The following is a 16,239-nucleotide window of genomic DNA, read 5'->3' on the forward strand; positions in this document are numbered from 1 at the left end:
GATGCAGTCGCCTTCCAGCCCTCGGTGCTCTCACCCCACGTAGCAATAGAAACAGGGCAGCAACTCTTCCTCCAACGCAGCAACCGCAGCACTGCCCTCGGCGTCCACCTCCTCGACAACTTCGCATCGACAGTGCTGATACCCTTAACCGACATCAAAAACAAGAGTTGAGATTACAGATTTGCAATCTTACGCAATAGCCATCGATAACTCAGTGAAAGCACAAATGGAAGCATTGGAAATCAGAATTGAGAATCGACAGCAAGAAACATTTAATGATTCCAAAAAGAGCCTATTGGAGAGCCTCAGCAAATTTCAACAAAATGGGGGCTCAAGTTCTACGTTGCACAGATCTGAAAATACAGAAAAAGGGCCCCAAGATTATGACACAAACTACTCACACATGAAGGTAGAATTTCCGAGATGGGAAGATGGGAATCCGACTAGTTGGATCTCTAAGGCAGAAATTTTTTTTCGATTTCACAGAACCCCAGAAGAATCTAAGGTAGAAGTGGCCTCAATCCAGCTCGATAGAGATGCAATCCAGTGGTACGATTGGTATGAAACTTTCCACGAAGTTCCTTCGTGGGAGCAGTTCAAAAGAGGGCTTCTTGTTCGATTTGGCCTATCCGAATATGAGAATGTTGATTGTCAGCTTGCCAAAATTCGTCAGACTTCTACAGTGTTGGAATATCATAGTAGGTTTGAAAGATTGTCAAATCAAGCTAGAGATTGGTCGGACCGACAACTTCTGGGTACATTTATTGAAGGGCTTATTCCAGAGGTCCGGTGTGAAGTTAAGGCTCGTCAACCCCGCACTATGATAGTTGCGATCTCATTTGCACATCTACATGAGAAAAAAAATTAGCAAGGAAAGATCAGCAAGGGGTTTGTACTATGATGAAAAGTGGAGTATGGAGCACCGATGTAAACAAGGGTAATTTCTGATGATTGAACCAATTGGAGAGGAACCGAAAGCTAAGAATGTGGACTCCGATCATGAAGGTATAAATTCTAATGAAGATGTTAGACCTACCATACATACAATACATGCATTAGCCGACTACTCTAACCCACAAACTATGGAAGTTGGCGGAACTCTAGAACATCAGCCTGTTATAGTTTTGATTGATACTAGTAGCACTAATAATTTTATGGACAGGAAAGTTGTAGCCCGATTAGCTTATCACATTGAAGGTTGTGGCAAATTCGAAGTAAAGATCGCTGATGGACGGATTTTAACTTGTGATAGTAAATGTTCAAAGATAATATTGATTATACAGGGCCAGGAGTTTCTTGCAACGATTACTACACTGAAAGACCGACTTGTTGCTTACACTATAAAAAAGTGGAGACCATACTTACTTGATCAACGGATTGTGATGTGTTGCAGATAGCCTATGACTGAAGTGCTAAAAAAAAAGCTCCTCGAGTTTGATGCTGCTCAGCCTTGAGTACAAGGCTGATTTGAAGAGGGAGGAATTGTTAGGATCCTTTTTCTAAGCTTTTGAATAATGCTTATTGAGTCAGTTTAGTTCAGTTGTTTATTGAGTCTGTTTAGTTCAGTTAGAGTCGGGTAGAAGTTTATTTAATATTTAATTATTATTAAGAGTCCAAGTCCTGATGGACTCTAGGTGAAACTCTATAAATAGTGATGTAACACTTTCTTTAAATCAATCAATTAATGAAATATTATTCCAGTTTGTTATGACAAACCCTAGGAGGTCGATCCCCTCAAAGTGATCATCCTCTTTTCTTCCATTTCTCCCCTTTCTTCCACGATAAGACCTTAGGGTCTTATCACTAATGCCAACCTGAGATGGATCTAGGCCAAAAAGAAGAATGAAAGGCATTAGAAAAATGAAGGGGATGAACACAAAGTAACTTTGTATTGATTAAGTAAAAACTGAAAGTCTGATGACACCCAAAGTATATGTAGAAAAAGCAAGTTGATGGATGGAGAAGCAATGTGATACCTGAGGCAAATAACCCAAGAACTCTAATGTTATAAAGTTTCTTTCAGATTACCATGACCGACAATTTACTCCATGATGCTTATTAAAGTAGTGGTTAAATCCAAGAAACAATGAACCTGTTCAGGTGAACCCATTGCAATGATATCAATAGCTTTAAGCCAGTCGGTGAGACCATGTGCAGTAGCAAATTGTCGAGCTGAAATGTGCCTTTCGTCGGAGTCAGCATAAACATCATTTTCCCTACCGATAAACAGTTCATTATCAAGAAAACAGATAAAAAGGAATAAATAACAAAGTCGTATCATGCACATATGAGTGGTTCTTATCAGAATTCAAATCTCATTATTACATCTTCAAAGAATTATACATACCTTGTTGCCACAGGAACAGAGACAGAATGTAAGTAAACTTCTCCACTCTGTTCTGCTACATCTAGACTGCAAATCGACAAAGAAATTAAAACACATGTTAACATAGCAAAGTATGTGAAGAAAATTGCAAACAATATTACCGAAATAATAAAAGAATAGCAAACAAATTTCAGTACCAAACACCAAAAAAGGATGGCATTAATTGTGATCCTAAATAAATATTTCTACCAGATTTTTTGAAACAATGCACCATTTAAAATAGCATGAAAAAATACCAATGACGGAAGTTCAAATAAGTTGTATGCCAATCCAAAGAAGATTAGTTAAAATAAAACCCAGTGATGGAAGATCTACTTATCCTAAGTTGTCTGGTCATTATCATGAAGTTACAAAAACTCAATAGACAAACTGGGAAATCATGTTTTACTATTTTCTCACTAGTGTCAAAATCCCAAAATTAATATAAATTTACTGGTGAATGATGGATCAACTCAGCTGATTATAGTTTTATAATCAACTTTAGTCAATAAGCATTTAAAAAGTCAGATGATCATATCTAAAAAAAATAAAAATGTGGAAAATGAATTTGCTACTATATTTTAGCTTCAATCTAGTAATATTTATCAAGAGTTTGACTTGTTAGCATAAAGAAAATGGTGAAACAATATGTGCCAATATATTAGGTTGCCATTATGTTAAGATTTTCTAAGATTAGTACAGCAAAATGCAATTCATCGAGGAAAAAGTTGAAATTCAGACTGGTTATTTGATCAGCCTCCTTTCATTTTGAAAAGGAACTATAGCACCCTGTTTTATCCACGCTCTATTCAACTATCTGGCTGACTTAAGATTCACTGGTGCTTGTTGGCAGGGCATACTATCAGACTTGAGACGAGGTGGGTAGGCACAGGCATCCACCTTTTGCTTATGTAGATTATCCTCTATACCTTTTTGAAGAAGGTTCACTTACTACTGCAGCCATGCTTGAGCTGCTTACAAACCCTACCATTTTGGTTCCTGCTCTCATTTTTAGGGGCTTGGCTGGCAATTTTGTTCCATAGAGAGCCTCCTGCGAGCCAAGCTTTTCTAGATCAAAAGCAGCAGGAGCACGAAAGATGAAGCATGCTTGCTCACCCAGAAAACCTGGAGGATGAAATTCCAATATGAACTGAACAAGACAGCGTAATCTACAAGAATCAAAAGGTAAGAGCTCCCATTTGTCCTGAAAAAAGTCTTCTTTCAGAAAAATGTAAGGGAGCGCCAGGAAGGAAAAACTACTAAAAGACTTGGAGACACGTCTATCTCCTCAGCTCCTTGCCATTCCATGTGGTTACATTTACATCACTTTTAAAGCGTCCAACAGAGAAAAAAGGCAAAGCTGGTTGGATTGCTTTAGGTCATAAAGGATGGTAAAGGCGCTACATCCCTCTGGTTTTTTACTACTGCCGACAGGACAAGAAGCAAAACCTATATGAATGTGTGTTCCATGGGTAGCATGGGCGTCAAGGGGGCAAGGGGAGGGACTTTTGTTAAAAACCGTATATATATTTTCATAGTAGATGAAGGACCACACACACACACACATGTATGTATATACCCAAGGAGAGTGGGAGGAGAGAGCGAGAGAGAGAGAGAGAGAGAGAGAGAGAGAAGAGGAAGACTGAAGGAAAGTGAGTAAAGGAGGGAGAGAGAGTCACCCATTCTCTCTCACTGAATGCCTCAAAGCAGCTCTGGCCTCTCCAGGCTTCCCTTCTTTTCTCTTGTCCATCTCCCTAGCCTAAACAATAACAAAACAAGACATGTTAAGAATAAGAAAAAGAGCAAAAGAAATGTAATGGTTAATAGGAAGCACCCATGACACTATAAATCTAGCTTACCACTATTCTAGACATTTCTACGACTCTCATGTCAAAAAGGCAAATGATGGAAAAGTATATACCGACCTTCCATTTAAATCTATCGTCTAGCATACTCCTTTGTGCATCAGATAGCTTTCCAACATATCTCCATACATCTTCCCCTGCTCAAGAAAGGAACAAATCATGTTAAACAAACATATCATCAGGCAATCAACTTGGTGATTTTCTTCTGTTACCATATATGGCCAAAGGGAATTAATTTATCAAAAATTAAGGTGCCCTCAGCCATGAAAGAACAATCCTAGAACCTGTTGAAAATTCAATGCACCAAAGACACATACCAATAATTTTATAAGCAGTAGCCATTGTATTAAGAGCAGATTTTCTGATTTCACCATCTCGTTCTGATGTTAACCCAGCAACAAGTTGCAAACATTTTAATTGTCCACTAATCTGCAAAAAGAAATCAATAAGCAGTTTGCAGATGAGCAATACTGGCAAAGTATGACGGTTAGAGTTGACCTCAGCTCCATAATGATCAATCAAGTATTCAATGAAATCAACACTTTCTATTCGAGTACGATTATTCTTTGATCGCAAGCCCTCCAAAACATAAGGAAGGAACTTTGAAGCTGAATAAATGTTAACAATTTGCTTCATCAATTCACGCATCTTTTCCCTGACTTTTTCAATGTTGTGACCAGACTGCATTGCAGAACAAGATCAAGTTATCGAACACATAAAGTAACATGCAGCAGCTATAGAATATGATTCAAATATATGAAGGACAGATGAATTTGTAAATATTAAATAATGAAGCAAAAGAAGAGAATTCTTAACATTATAAGTTCTCACAGTTATATGTTTGATCAAACCATAAGAGAAAAGAAACACAAAAAATGCAAATGAACCTTCTCCATTAGGCATGGAAGAAACATTGCGGCTTCTGCCTCAGTTAAAGTGTAACCCTCATCCTTTAGAATACCAAAAAGCTCAGGAAGGAATTCAAGCACCTGCATGTCATGTTTAAGCAGATAAAGTTAAAGTACTCTGAACTCTTAAACAATTGCAACATAGACTCAAAAATTTTTACCTTCAACAAGCATGTTGTGTTGGACTCACACAACCGCAAAACAAACCACCTTAAGAGTATGTCAAGAAGTTCAATTATTTCTTTCCTATTTGACAGTAAAACCTACATGAACAAAAAGATGACGAGTTTTGTTGGTGAGAATAAAATCTATAAATGATACATGCACAACTTTATTGTTATTAAAAAGGAAAAAAGTAAATTGACCTTTTGCAATAATTCAAGCCCATCTACTTGCTTTTTAAAATCTGTGCTTAAAAGTCGCCTATGTAGGTCTTCTCTGAAATGCTTCACAAAATCATACTGCAGTAAAAAAAATCGATATCAAATGACAGGAATATTTGAATTTCTCAATAAATAAAACTATATCATTGCTAAAACTTTTTTTTTTGGCATTCCTAACCGTCATAAACTGAGGCTTGTGAAAGCCTTGCACCGTCCTGGCCCATGTAATTGACCATGAACGGTGCCCCAAAAATGATGCCAGCCGCTTGGCCAATCACCAATGCAAGGCCCAGTTAAAGTTGTCTGGAGCATTATAGGATTTGCCTTATTTAAAACGCATTCAAGCATAAGTAGCATCTTAGTCACAGTTGTGTACTTTGTTTTCATGTATGTGCTTTCTGCTTGGAATACTCTTTATTACATCCAAAGCATTTAATCAAACAGCTTCATTAACTTGCTTATACTGACTATTTGAACCAGTGTAATGCAACAACACCGTCGATGTGGTTCATCTTCTATGTTGGATAGAAAAAGGCTAGTGTCCTTTTTACACCAGGTTTGAACCTAACAGACCCACAAAAGTTGAAAGAAAATAATATAACACATAATGATCGTGGAGCCAAACTATCTTCTTCCAGTCCCATGTCTGCAGCATACATGTTTGTTTGCACAACTTCTTTATCAAAATTCTTAAGTGGTATGGAACCTTCCACCTCAACTTTTACAAATCTACACGAATCCAGATGCCCCATATTCCAAATATAGTTGTAAAGTTTGTTTTGAGTTTGATTAAGACCCTTTCCACAATTCAGATGACCCATGTTTCAAATTGATTTGCAAAGTTCCTTTCGAGTCTGATTAAGACCTTGGCTGGTTAGCTAGAGCAAACTAGATAGAGTATTGATGTCAAATCATAATAAAAATGTGAACAAGTGTTCAGTTCAAGAAGATGACATATGAGAAAGAAAAACCTCTTTGATGACTAGAAAGGTTTAATGTAAGAGAGGGCCCATGATAATGAATTCTAACAATTCTATGTTCAATTGAAACAGTATCCTCTCACCCAGTGCACAGTGATTGCAAAAGGCGCTCGGGCGCTCGCCTAGGCACTCGAGCGAGGCGAGGCGAGGCCCGAGCGCCTCGCTAATGTCCCAGGCAGCGCGCTTCAATCAGGCGCCGCCTGGGCGCTCGCCCGAGCCCAGGCGCTGGGCGCTTCGGGCGAGCGCCTGGGTAAACCGAACCAGAATTTTAGGTCTGGTTCGGTCCTGGTTCGGTTGTTAGTTGGTTCAATCGAACCAACTAAACCGATATAACCCCAACCCTAACCTGCTGCCGATCCCGATCGCGATCTCGTCGCTCGCTGCCGCTGTCGCTGCTCGCGCCTCCCGCGAGCCTTCCCGCTGCTCGCGCCTCCCGCGAGCCCTCTCGCTGCTCGCGCCTCCTGCGAGCCCTCCCGCGAGCCTTCCCGCTGCTCGCGCCTCCCTCGAGCCCTCCCGCTACTCACGCCTCCCGCGAGCCCTCCCGCTGCTCGCGCCTCCCGCGAGCCCTCTCGCCTCTTGCAAGCCCTCCCGCGAGCCTTCCCGCTGCTCGCGCCTCCCTCGATGCCCTCCCGCTGCTCGCGCCTTCCGCTCCCTTTCCCGCTGCTGCTGCCGCCGCTCACCGCTGCTGCTGCTGCTGCCGTCGCTCGCCGCTGCTTCCTCGTTTCTCCGTCAGCAGGTTTATACTGTTAATGTGATTATATTTATTAATTATATTATATATTTTTATATTTTTATTTAAATTTTTAAATAATTATATTTATTAATTATATTTTATATTTTTATATTTTAGCGTCTCGCTTCGCTCGGGCGAGCGCCTGGGCGAGCGCCTAGCGCCTCGGGCGTTTTTTGACCTTGGCGCCTTTTGGCGCCTAGCGCTTTTTAAATCACTGCCAGTGCATTACTTTCAGATTCAATTTTACAAGTCTCCTAAAATGAAGGGGAAAACCCACATAAAATGGGATTGACCTGTATACTAAGATGGAATCTCGGCAAACATCAATGCCCATCAGCACAACATGAATATTATGAGAAACATACAGACCACTAATCTACACTTAGGTATTGTATTGTTGGACTTCCATCAGTTATACTTTGAGGCCTTCACTGCGTGAAGCCACAAATTAAGGAAATTCTCAAGACGTTATGAACAGGGGCCCACTGGATACATGTTCCCAGTAGTACATTTTATAGCCAAATGTTAGTAAGCAGTTCTAACTTATTGACCACTTTGCATGAATAGATTCTTGCTGGTTCATATATGGGCAAAGATAAATTGGGTGTGATAAAAACATCTCTCTGCTTCTATGCATTCAGGTTGGAGTATTGGACAGCAACTGTATTTTGCAACCATATTTCTTTAAATTGTAGACAGTTTAAAGATGGATGCAAGAGAAATACAGATCCAAAGTAAATTTTGATATGGATGTGTACTCATGAATTTACCAAACGACTAATAAAAGAATTAACTCAAACTTATCTATTCATTTGAGAGGAATAGGAAGACTTACAAGCAAGTAAAACAGAAAAGGATGAATGCTCAAATAAAAGGAAAAACAATTAAAATGAATATTCCAAAGTCCAAACAATCAATACAGATATTTTCAAAATCCTTTATATGTTGGGATGTTTAGACATCGAGATATTGACAGAACTAAATTGATATATGTATTGACATTTAATGTTGTCAACAAAATAGATGCACTGACATATATACCTAAATCCTACCTTGATTGTCATCCTGTCCAATTTCATGCTCAGATAAACCATGTTATCTCAGGGACAAAGAGTACCACAAACTCATGGGAGTAGCATCTAGTGGTTCCCGATAGAGATTTATAGATATAACAATATGAGACAAACACAAGAAAACTTTAACTAAGGATTTAAATACTAGTAACCTATCAGATCAGCATCAGATACCAGTATTTAAATACCGTAACCTAGAATTTAACCAAGGATTTAACTGGTATTTCAATACAGGTAGCCTATGATTTAACTTGTATTCAACCAAGGGTTTAAATACTGGTAATCTAGTTTCAGTAAACTATCAGATCAGCATGGTACCAATTACCAGATAGTATACCAACCCATACCTCTAGGCATCATTGGATAAATAATAAAAAATAAAAAAATTATAAATGTACCATAAATTAATTGGTCTGGTACATTTGTATCAACACCAATAATTGGTCAGATCAATAAATACCAACACTAATATCAGTCTGACAGCTTTTAATAACCTTCACATTAAGATAAGATTTATTTTGAGATGCAAACCTCCATATCCTGAATTTGCTCAACACGTGGCTCCTCAAACTTGAATCTACGAACAACAAACCTCTCCCTATCTTCCTGCAAAGTACCCGACAGAAAAGATAAAATTCTGAAATCTCAGCAACATATCAACATTATCTCTTCCATGGAAATACACCTTATTTGAGTCCTTGATGTTAAATAAAGCCTGTGACTGGACTGCAAGATCTTGAGCAGAAACAAAAGGTTCAAATTTTGAAGCCCTTGATGGAACACTTCTCTGCCAAAACAAAAATATTAAGATAAGCAGCATTCCATGTAAAATTATCTTATGACCAGGAAGAAGAACACACCATTGTTGTAGCCTTCATGCCATGTCTCAAGCCACGGTCGTTGCTGATATTGGATCCTGGTTTTCCATTCTTTATGGTGGATCTCGAAGCCAGACCACCAGAAACAGATCTTGTGGAATCTAAAATTTCTGAAGTAGGCAAACATAGGCAAAATTGGAATGCATTTAGCAAAGTCAAGAAAAGTAAATTTAAGACATGACACTAGCAATAAGATCTGAGTGTGGTGTATGGAAGTGTGGAGTATTAGAAAAGATAAGGAAAAAAAATGTTTTTATTCATGATCAACTGGGTATCACATCAACAGAGAGAATAAATTGAGAAAGAATTGTTCAAGAGACAGAGATGTGGTACTTAGAAGAGATAAAATGGTTATTGTTAGTGTTATGAGGAGAGGTAGGGAAAGACTAAAAAAACTTTAATAAAGACTACAAATAAAGATTTAAATACTCTTAACAAGACATATAGTCTTTTACAAATCCTAATGGCGAAAAGGTAGCAAAATATCCGTGTAACCAACCCCAAATTTATGGTTTGGTTGTTATTCTTGTACACTTGAAATAGGATATACCTTCAGTCAACCCAGAAGGCTTTAACCTCTCAAGTACAAGAGCCAGCCCAGGTCCCTTGAGTTCCTTCATGCATTTGATAGCCTACTCAGTTATAAACACACAAAAAAAGTTATGTCAGTAATCCATGCCATCATGGCGTGGAAGAGAAAAGGTAAGGTTAAAAGCAGTTGATGCAAAGTTCACATACTGCCTCTTGTCCACAAACCCTCAAAACTTCACCCAAACAACATTCAGCAGCCTTTCGAACCTCTGCTGATTTATCCTAAACAAAGCAAACATATATTATTTATGATACATCTTTCTCAAAGAAAGTGTAACTGGTCATCTGTAAGTTGACTCACAGTCAAAGCAGTAGCAGTTGGCTTTAAGAGGTGTGAAGCATCAGATAAATCATTGGCCTTTGATAAATGCCTCGTTAGCCAATCAAAAAGATCTTTTCGCCCCTCTGCACCAAGTTTAGATTCAGCCAATGCAACTGTGATGTAAGGAACCTAGAAAAAAATGCAGCAGACAAACATGTTAGTGAGAAATAGTGGAGAAATTAAGTAAAAAATCATATGGACTCAAAAGTACCATCTTATCAAGATGAACAGCAAGACACCATGAGTCTAAAGTATTTAGAGTGCATTCTCTCATGTGCTTCTTGTTATCACCAAGGCATTTCAGTACGTCTGATAGAATTCCCTTTATAAAAAAAGAAAGTGATCACATCAACAAGGCATAAATGTACCTTGATTGAAGAACAAAAAGTTGAGAGTTCACCGCTACCTTACTACATTTCTCAACAGGAGGACCCATTGCAGATGCAAGACCACCAAGGGTAGCCAATGTTGCCATTATCAAGTTTTTATTGCTATCATATAGACGGCCTTTAAGAGCACCAAACAACTCCACTGGTAATTGAAGGGTCACAATAGACATTGAGATCAAAATGAATTTGAAAATTTTAGTAAATTAATTAATCATATGGACAGAAATATACCAGTTCCAGCAGGCTGGATACGTTTATGTGCTTCTTCCACAATTTTGTTAACAGATTCGATGGACTCCAAACGAACCTATAGACCCAGTGAAACAATATTCAGGCTGCATAACAATAATGATGACTGTAATAAAAGATTAACTAAGATCTATGAAACTCATACTTTCCAATCAGGACTTCCTATATCTTTCAAAAGATTGGGTGTCATCTTTGCACTAATATCTTCACGTGGCAGCCCATCAGACCCAGAAGCAGAAATAGATGACCCAGAATCTAAGGCTTTTATTGTTTTCTTAGGAGCTGCAGCAGAACCCTGTCAATTAACATAATAAGTACCAGCAGTAGTGATTCAAAGAGATCCAAGAATATGGTCATCTTCTGCCCTTTATTTTGTACCTCATATGGGTTTTTGTCATACTCAGCATCTAGTGCACTTAGAAGAGCAGGCTTGACATCAGTCATAAAGCCTTTAATATCTGCAAGGAAGCAAAAACTAAAATACTGTTAAAGTCCTGACCAACAAAAAACTGACAAATCGAAGACAAGTTACCTGGACCAACAAATTTATGTAAGACTCCAATAAGTTTAATTGTTACATTCCTTGTTGCAGCTGTACTGGACTGCAGCCCAATGTCTTTGCAAAAATCAATTAAATCCTGCAATCCCAGAATTGATTTTAAAGATATAAAGACAAGTTTTCTGGAAACCACTGATGAGATAACAAAAACATAATAGCACCTTCAACTTTATATGCAAAACTCCAAAATCTTCAACTGCGGAGACCATCCATAAAATACCCTCACTAAGAACCTTGGGATTCTTGTGATCTTTCATGATTTTGAAGAGCTTAAATGTCATAGAAACAGCATGTGAGTGTTTAAGTCTAACAAGGAAAAAACAAAGTTAATTCAAAAACTACAGCAATCTACTTACTCTATCGAAAACAAATCCTGGACCAACTGCCTCGGAAAAAGTAGTAAGGCATTTCATTGCTTGGGAACGTGTTTTAATGTCTGCAACCCTTTCACTAATGCCTGTCAACATGATGCATCTCTCAAAAATTGCCAAATCAGTAATCATAAAATATTAGGCATAAATATAAGACGAAATACCAAACCACTTATCGAAAGTCACACGACAGTCGAAAAGAAAATATTTAGTTATCTATTCTTTTGTCAGCTGTGTTATCCATTCTCATTCCAAATATTAATATGCTTCAAAACTAAACAAAAAATGATGACTTGGACTAGAACTAGGGTAGGTAATGGGCCTGCAAACCAGCCCAGGAACATTGAGTTGGGGCACATTCATGTCAGGGCAAGGCCAAGCCTTATGAGCTTCCGAACCTCAAATAGACCAACTCAAATGAGCTTTTTGACTCCATGTTATGGAAAATCAAGAAAATGGTAAACGCTTATTGCATACCTAGAAGACACAGCACCACAAATCGTTTTGGAAATCTTTTCACAGTGCTAACTATGTATGTGATAACCTCAATGACCTGTTGTTGAACCTGTTGCACAAAAACTATATTGCATAATATACATGAAGGATCATAAGTTGGTGGCTAGCTTTCTGAGATTCGTGTATAATTTACCTGCACATTTTTCTCACTCCATCCAGGAACAGCACATAGAAAACGAATTAAAATCTCAGCAGACTGATCAAGATCCTGGATATTCTCAATCTCCTGCTTCAGTAAGCCAATAGCTGCCAAAAGCATGGCTTGTTCAGTATTCAGTTGATCGTGCATGGAACGCATAGGATGCTCTAATGTCAGCCCAAACTTGGAGCCCAAAATAAAATCCTTGTGCACATTTGAACTTTAAGACATTGATATTCTATCATACGAATTGATAAAAGAATCATAAATAAGATACAAAATGCATAGAAGGTTAATCCTCTTATATGAAAGCAAAATACCTGCATAGATAAGACAAGCAAACAACACATAAGGCAGATCAGAAAACAACATTTATATAAATGGTATAGCAAAAGGTTACCTAATCTTAAAAAGCAAAGATTGAAAATTAGAAAAAACAAGAATTGACCAATATAAACACTATTCTGTTTTTTGTTTTACAAAGCAAAGACATGTATGATGACTATGACAATTTTAAGCAATAAAGAACAATTGAAGCAGAAAGGTACTATAAAAAAATGGTAAACTAAAATTTCATGCAAATACATCGAAAACTTCAGGAACTGCATATGAAAGTGGAGAAGTGTGGGCCCAAAATGGGCATGTAATTGTTGTATGCCATGCCAAGTGACAAGAATATACCTAGGATAGAGTCCACAGAACATCATACCTACAGGCCACAGCGAGAATATTACAGGCATGTTGAGTATGAGATTATATTAAGCAGCAACTGCAATCAAGGTACACTGTTGCCACGGGAATTATGTGGTTTTAAGAACGTTTAAACAGATAATTCTGCAGATTTAATAATTCAATAGAGAATTAGAACAGAACAAGCTAGCATACATATGCTCATTGTTTGAAACAAGATCATCCTCTAGTTGTATGACAAATAATATGATAGACAATTCCTTTGCTACAACATATGAAATTATGCATATGGCAAAGAACATCACAAGAAACTTCTCCAACTGTTCAAGGGAATTAACATAACTGAAGGGAATCTTAATTACAACATTAGCATAATGTAAAATGCAGGTATTGAAAAAGACTACAAGATACCATGAAATTTAAAGTGAAAATACATAAATACAGAGTGTCGCTTCATGTCAACTAATTCTATGGGGAAAAAGGAACAAAACAGTAGGCAAGTGATAGTGATAAAAGAACCTTCAAGGCGTTCCTTCCAAACACCACTTTTTAGTTGAGAAATAGTCTCAGCCTTTACGAGAGAACCCAATTTCCCTTCAATTTCCTCCAAACTCATTTCCCCTGGCTGTTATAGATCAAGTAAATGAAAAGATAAGTCAACACTATCACATAACAGGCCAACAAAAATCCCATCCAAACAGATGACATTGTAAAAAATAGATGTTTTTAAAAACAAAAAAATTGTGCATTATTTTTTCTTTTGGTACTGCATTCTTTCCAGAAAAGGATGTTTTCAATTTTAAAATCAAATTATTCAGTTTCACAATGACAAATTACCTCAACATCTTCAGTCTCAACTGATCCAAAAGTCTTTGATTGCCCAACCCCATCAGCCTTTTTCACACTAGTCTTTATTGCGGCACTTTTTTTGTTAGCCAACTGATTAAACAAAATTATTCAGTCAAATACTTCTAGTAGTTTAATACTCCATTAGTTTCATCATAACTCACTGCTGCTTGGGCAGGCTTCTTTCCACTAAGCATACTTGCAGCAGATCTCTTCACAAATGAGCTATCAGCACCCTATTAAATGCAACGGCTAGGAACATAATTACATGTTTACATTACATATTAATGAATGAGTTATTGCATACATTCATGGTACAAAAGAGATGCAAAGTAAAAAAGGAAGCTTGGCTATTACAGCTGAAAACAGAATTGCACATCATCGGTTAAGAAAGGAAAATGGTTTTATAGTTCAATATTATTCAATATGTGAAGCAAAGAATTTTTTCTTCGAGTGCACAACAAAAGATGTTACTAAACAGGTGAATCACCAACATATAATACAGCCTCCTATCTGGTTCAAGCAATTACCCATTAAAAAGGCATTTAATACCACTGCAATTGATCATATTTCAGTTTGTGTACTCTGGAAGAATAAAAATTGATCAAAGAAAAAATGAAAAAGAAATGACTCCATGGACAAATATATAATAAACCACAGGAGTATTGAAGAAATCTGCCTTGGTGAAAGTATTAATGAAGAAGAGCATAAAGTACAAAGCTAAAGAGAAGTCAAGGTTTGCAGAATTAACTATCTGATTAAGAAAATATTTAAATAGAATAGAATATCCATATGCAAAAGAAAATCAAAAGAAAGAAATGAAAGATAAGCAAACAAATAAGATGCATCTTGCACAAGAAAATATTTATATAGAAAAGAATATCGATATGCAAAGAAATGAAAGGAAAGAAATGAAGATAAGCAAACAAATAAGACACATCTCACAAGAACAGCCAACAGTGAGCGGCTTAGCTAATTCTTCTCTGATGAAGTAGCTGAGTTGTTCACATGCATGGTTATGTTATAGCTATAAGAAAAGCTGAGGCAAGAGACTCCCACTTCCAATGCTTTCACTACAAAACTTAAACAAATAACTGGATAAGTTGGTCCTCACATGAATGTGACCAGGGCGTGAGCAATACAAGGAGAGAGAGTTCAACTAGGATCAGCAATATCAAAATCTTTCCTTGGGCATAATAAGGGATGAGACTCATTAAGGCTCAATGTTTAAAGCCTCACTTCAAATTGACAGTCATAATCATTGATGAGTTGCCACTCAGGCTGGTTTTTTGGAAAAGGACTACTGCCTAAAAAGCATACCTCCATAATCTTTAGTTTTATCTGCGTCAGACATCAGCCACAATGATAACTATGTGGCACAAGAGATCATACTAGTTTTATTCATAAAATATATTTAAGTTTAGCACTTTAAGAAAGCCAAATGATGGGGAACTTTATCTTTCGCTGAAAACAAAGAAGAAAGTGAACAAATGAGTTGAGACATATCAGTTAATCGCCCTCATTTAATCTTTTGTGTCGTTCTTTCATTGTTGGAACTTTTGTTGTGTTCCTTATATTTTTACCACCAATACCCTTTCTGCAAAGGAACCAATTCTTTTTGGTTACTTAGATACTAATGATGACAATTACCTCTTAGGTCTAGATTTTTAAAATTATTTTACATGAGTAACTTATAGTTTTGTTGCATGCCTTGCTCAAACAAGGAGTACATCTTAGCGCAAGTCTGGTGCCTAGCTCCCTGTGACCTTGATGCCTCAATACACCTTAGATTTTCAACAACTTTGACTACGATATTCTAACAATACATGTCTATATTTCCCATTAAAAATCAATGATGGAGCACACATTGGAAAATCAACACCATCAGGTGTGAGCTATATGACCTACTAGGAACAGATTTTCAGTCCTTTCCATGACAGCTTGAAAATGCATTTTATAAAAATAAAATGGATAGTGTGAATTGAATCAACACCTTGAAAAAATTAGTTCTAAATTCTAATTGCAAATCCAAACAAATTCAACCAATTTGGATGGCTCTACACGATAGATCAAGCTAAGAGATTACGAATTGGTGAATAGAAAAGAAATCACAAAGAGGATTAAAGTTTGGTATCTGTACACTGTAGTCTAAACAGATATCACTTTATAATGCCAATATCCCATCCAAGTCATCCATCATTGATTTTGAATGAGAAGTTTCAAGGTTTCCATACTTCCAAGCAGCAATTGCAAAACCACCTGGATTGGTTCAAACCTGCCTATATATATTGTGAATCCTAATGCAAACCGCCTCTTTTTGGACAATCCAGTCTCGTTTAGATATTTTTAAACATCACTTAGGGTTAGCAATTGTACGCAATG

At 37.3% G+C, this 16,239-nt stretch overlaps 1 protein-coding gene across 3 annotated transcripts in view; it reads right to left on the bottom strand.

The window, feature by feature from the left end:
* Positions 1 to 16,239, bottom strand: part of LOC135652668 (protein MOR1-like) — a 37,038-nt gene that overhangs the window by 7,849 nt on the left and 12,950 nt on the right. For 2 of the 3 annotated variants that reach the window (XM_065173779.1, XM_065173781.1), the window contains exons 16-43: positions 14,022 to 14,093; positions 13,849 to 13,950; positions 13,531 to 13,636; positions 12,316 to 12,428; positions 12,144 to 12,231; positions 11,652 to 11,752; positions 11,457 to 11,564; positions 11,269 to 11,374; positions 11,115 to 11,194; positions 10,882 to 11,031; positions 10,719 to 10,794; positions 10,505 to 10,629; positions 10,310 to 10,420; positions 10,078 to 10,227; positions 9,924 to 9,998; positions 9,736 to 9,817; positions 9,168 to 9,295; positions 8,993 to 9,094; positions 8,839 to 8,913; positions 5,504 to 5,599; positions 5,300 to 5,401; positions 5,118 to 5,219; positions 4,729 to 4,911; positions 4,548 to 4,659; positions 4,291 to 4,367; positions 4,045 to 4,124; positions 2,348 to 2,413; positions 2,093 to 2,216 (exon numbers count right to left, since the gene is read on the bottom strand). In XM_065173779.1, the coding sequence (XP_065029851.1) occupies positions 2,093 to 2,216; positions 2,348 to 2,413; positions 4,045 to 4,124; positions 4,291 to 4,367; positions 4,548 to 4,659; positions 4,729 to 4,911; positions 5,118 to 5,219; positions 5,300 to 5,401; positions 5,504 to 5,599; positions 8,839 to 8,913; positions 8,993 to 9,094; positions 9,168 to 9,295; positions 9,736 to 9,817; positions 9,924 to 9,998; positions 10,078 to 10,227; positions 10,310 to 10,420; positions 10,505 to 10,629; positions 10,719 to 10,794; positions 10,882 to 11,031; positions 11,115 to 11,194; positions 11,269 to 11,374; positions 11,457 to 11,564; positions 11,652 to 11,752; positions 12,144 to 12,231; positions 12,316 to 12,428; positions 13,531 to 13,636; positions 13,849 to 13,950; positions 14,022 to 14,093 (2,892 nt within the window). The remainder of the gene's footprint in view (positions 1 to 2,092; positions 2,217 to 2,347; positions 2,414 to 4,044; positions 4,125 to 4,290; positions 4,368 to 4,547; positions 4,660 to 4,728; positions 4,912 to 5,117; positions 5,220 to 5,299; positions 5,402 to 5,503; positions 5,600 to 8,838; positions 8,914 to 8,992; positions 9,095 to 9,167; positions 9,296 to 9,735; positions 9,818 to 9,923; positions 9,999 to 10,077; positions 10,228 to 10,309; positions 10,421 to 10,504; positions 10,630 to 10,718; positions 10,795 to 10,881; positions 11,032 to 11,114; positions 11,195 to 11,268; positions 11,375 to 11,456; positions 11,565 to 11,651; positions 11,753 to 12,143; positions 12,232 to 12,315; positions 12,429 to 13,530; positions 13,637 to 13,848; positions 13,951 to 14,021; positions 14,094 to 16,239) is intronic. The other variant, XM_065173780.1, reaches the window with a different exon arrangement.

This window comes from Musa acuminata, chromosome BXJ3-11 (genome assembly GCF_036884655.1).
Source record: "Musa acuminata AAA Group cultivar baxijiao chromosome BXJ3-11, Cavendish_Baxijiao_AAA, whole genome shotgun sequence".
Lineage (NCBI taxonomy): Eukaryota > Viridiplantae > Streptophyta > Magnoliopsida > Zingiberales > Musaceae > Musa > Musa acuminata.